Source organism: Echinops telfairi, unplaced genomic scaffold (assembly GCF_000313985.2).
Source record: "Echinops telfairi isolate 266 unplaced genomic scaffold, ASM31398v2 ScPeMD7_36;HRSCAF=134, whole genome shotgun sequence".
Classification (NCBI taxonomy): Eukaryota; Metazoa; Chordata; class Mammalia; order Afrosoricida; family Tenrecidae; genus Echinops; species Echinops telfairi.
Window position 1 is genome coordinate 1,440,575 of NW_022103934.1, and position 2,137 is coordinate 1,442,711.

At 59.6% G+C, this 2,137-nt stretch overlaps 1 protein-coding gene across 2 annotated transcripts in view; it reads right to left on the reverse strand.

Annotated features, from left to right (window-relative positions):
• Positions 1 to 2,137, reverse strand: part of PDE4A (phosphodiesterase 4A) — a 44,610-nt gene that overhangs the window by 38,785 nt on the left and 3,688 nt on the right. The window contains exon 1 of one of the 2 annotated variants that reach the window (XM_004716839.2): positions 1,789 to 2,102. The exons of the other annotated variant lie outside the window; for it this stretch is intronic. Coding sequence (XP_004716896.1) covers positions 1,789 to 2,102 — 314 coding nt within the window. Of the gene's footprint in view, positions 1 to 1,788; positions 2,103 to 2,137 lie in introns of those variants that run through there. 2 annotated transcript variants of the gene reach the window in all.

Below are 2,137 nucleotides of genomic sequence, written 5' to 3' on the forward strand. Positions count from 1 at the left end.
GGGATGAGAATGTCCCTGGCAAGGTGCCCCAGAGTGAGCTATTAGGAGATGGATGCCACTCAATCCAAGGATGCTAACAATGTTCACTCAGCCACTGTCCCCATGGGGTCGGCCCCCCAGGAGGCCGGAGGGAGATGTTCCTGGGGCCTGCATAAGGGGTGGGACCCAGCTTCTAGTGCGCCCCACCCCCATCTCCCCCATCCCAGGACAGTGACCTGTTTCAGTTTGGCCTGCAGGCCCTGGTCTTGGCATTTCCTGTTGATTCCAGCTTTATTTTCCTGTAGCTTCTCTCAAGTTCCCCCTTGGGAAACAGCAAGCTGCACGTATCAGACCCATCGTTTTCGCTTTCTGGTGGGGGCTGGGGGTGGGTGGGAGGACTGTGTTGTTTGCTGGAGGATTCCCAAAAGACCTGAGGCCCAGAGAGGCAAAGTCCCTTCTCTTCCTCCAAGGAATTGTGGGTCACAGCCTAGAGGAACTCGGGGGGAGGGGGGGGTAAGAGGCTTCCATCAGACTGTCATAGTGTTGGCCCAAGCAGAGGGGTGTACTCATGGGCGTCAGGCAGAGAGAGCACTTGGACCAGCTTGTCAGTCATACATCACCAGAGCAGTCAGGCCTTAAAGCACCAAGGGAGCAGAGACAGAAACTAGGGAACGGGTTGTGGGAGAGTGGGAAGGGACATTTGGAGGTCAGAGAGCCCACTCACCTGTCAGCAGGCAGCCAGAGCAGCCATGAGGGCACCCTGCAGACTACAACACAGACCCCAGACATAGGCACCCAGGCATCTGACAGCATGGTCACAGTGTCCCAACCAGTGGTCCAGAGAGCACTGACAGTCCCACGGACACAATCTCTCACAGCCCCCTACATCTCTCCCTGCCCCCCCAGCATGCTATCACAATGACTGCCCCAGGAATACACAAGGCCACCTTATCACAATCACAGGGTCCCTGGAATACACATTCACATTGGCACAATGTCACTGTCAAAACCAGAGAACAACAGAAGCCCAGGCCCAACACCCAATCGAGTCTGCCACAGCTAATCATCGCACCCATAGTCAGAGCCTAAGGTGGGAGGCGGGTAGACTAAGGTGGGTCAGAAGCCAGACATTATCTCTCTCTCTCTCTCACACACACACACACACACACACACACACACACACACACACACACACACACACAATACTGTCACCTCAGAGGAGGCAGGAACCCCCCACATTCTTTGCTGGACCTGGGCCCCTCTGCGCTGTTCTCTACAGCTAGGCAGCTCTTGTCCTTAGAACCTACAGACCCCAACGGCGAGTCCATGCAAGATGCCCCTTAATGTCCTTAACCCCATATGGTCAGTCTTGCACCTCTAGATTGAGGCCCTCCGGCCTGGAGCAGAAATTGTGGTCCTAGTAGGCATGATAAGCCCAGTTAATCTAACCAGGCTCAAATGCCTTCAGGAAGATCCCTCCAAGAACTGCCCAGTCTATAGTCGCCCTGTACTGATACCAACTGACCATCTAGTCCCCCGGAAACCCATTGATTCCACACGTAAGGCAGCGCTTCTAAGTTCACTCCTGGACTGGCTGCATGGGAAGTAGCCAGCACAGAGCCGCGCCAGGAACTCTGTCCCGGACGCCCCCGCAGTAAATCAACCCCACCCCACCCCCAGCCATCACCCCCTCCATGCCAGGCACAATGACCCCACCCGTGTCGCAGCGCCCCCTGCGGTTGGCGAGGCGAATCGCGCCCTGTCTGCGCGCTTCTACGCTCCGCGCGCGTCGGTAGTCCAGGGTCTTACCGCTTGCAGCTGCCTCCACCCGCGCCGCCGCTGCTAGTGCCGTGGAAGGACGAGGGCCAGGACATGCGGGACGTGCGCAAGCCCGGCCGGTCGCTGGTGTCCACGGCGTCGGCGCGCTCTATGGGCCGGTGTGGCGACCATTCGGGCTCCGCGCGCTCTGCGCTGTCGGAGTAGCCCCGCTGCTGGATCCGGATAGGGGTCCTAGGCTGCCGCCACAGGTGCTGGGGGGGCGGCTTCAGGGTAGCCTGGCCTTCCCGGGGCCCGGGCAGGGACAGAGACAAGCTCCTCTCCGAGGGGGCGGCCGGGGGCTCCATAGCGCCGGCCCCCACCTGCGCCCCGGGGGCCCCGA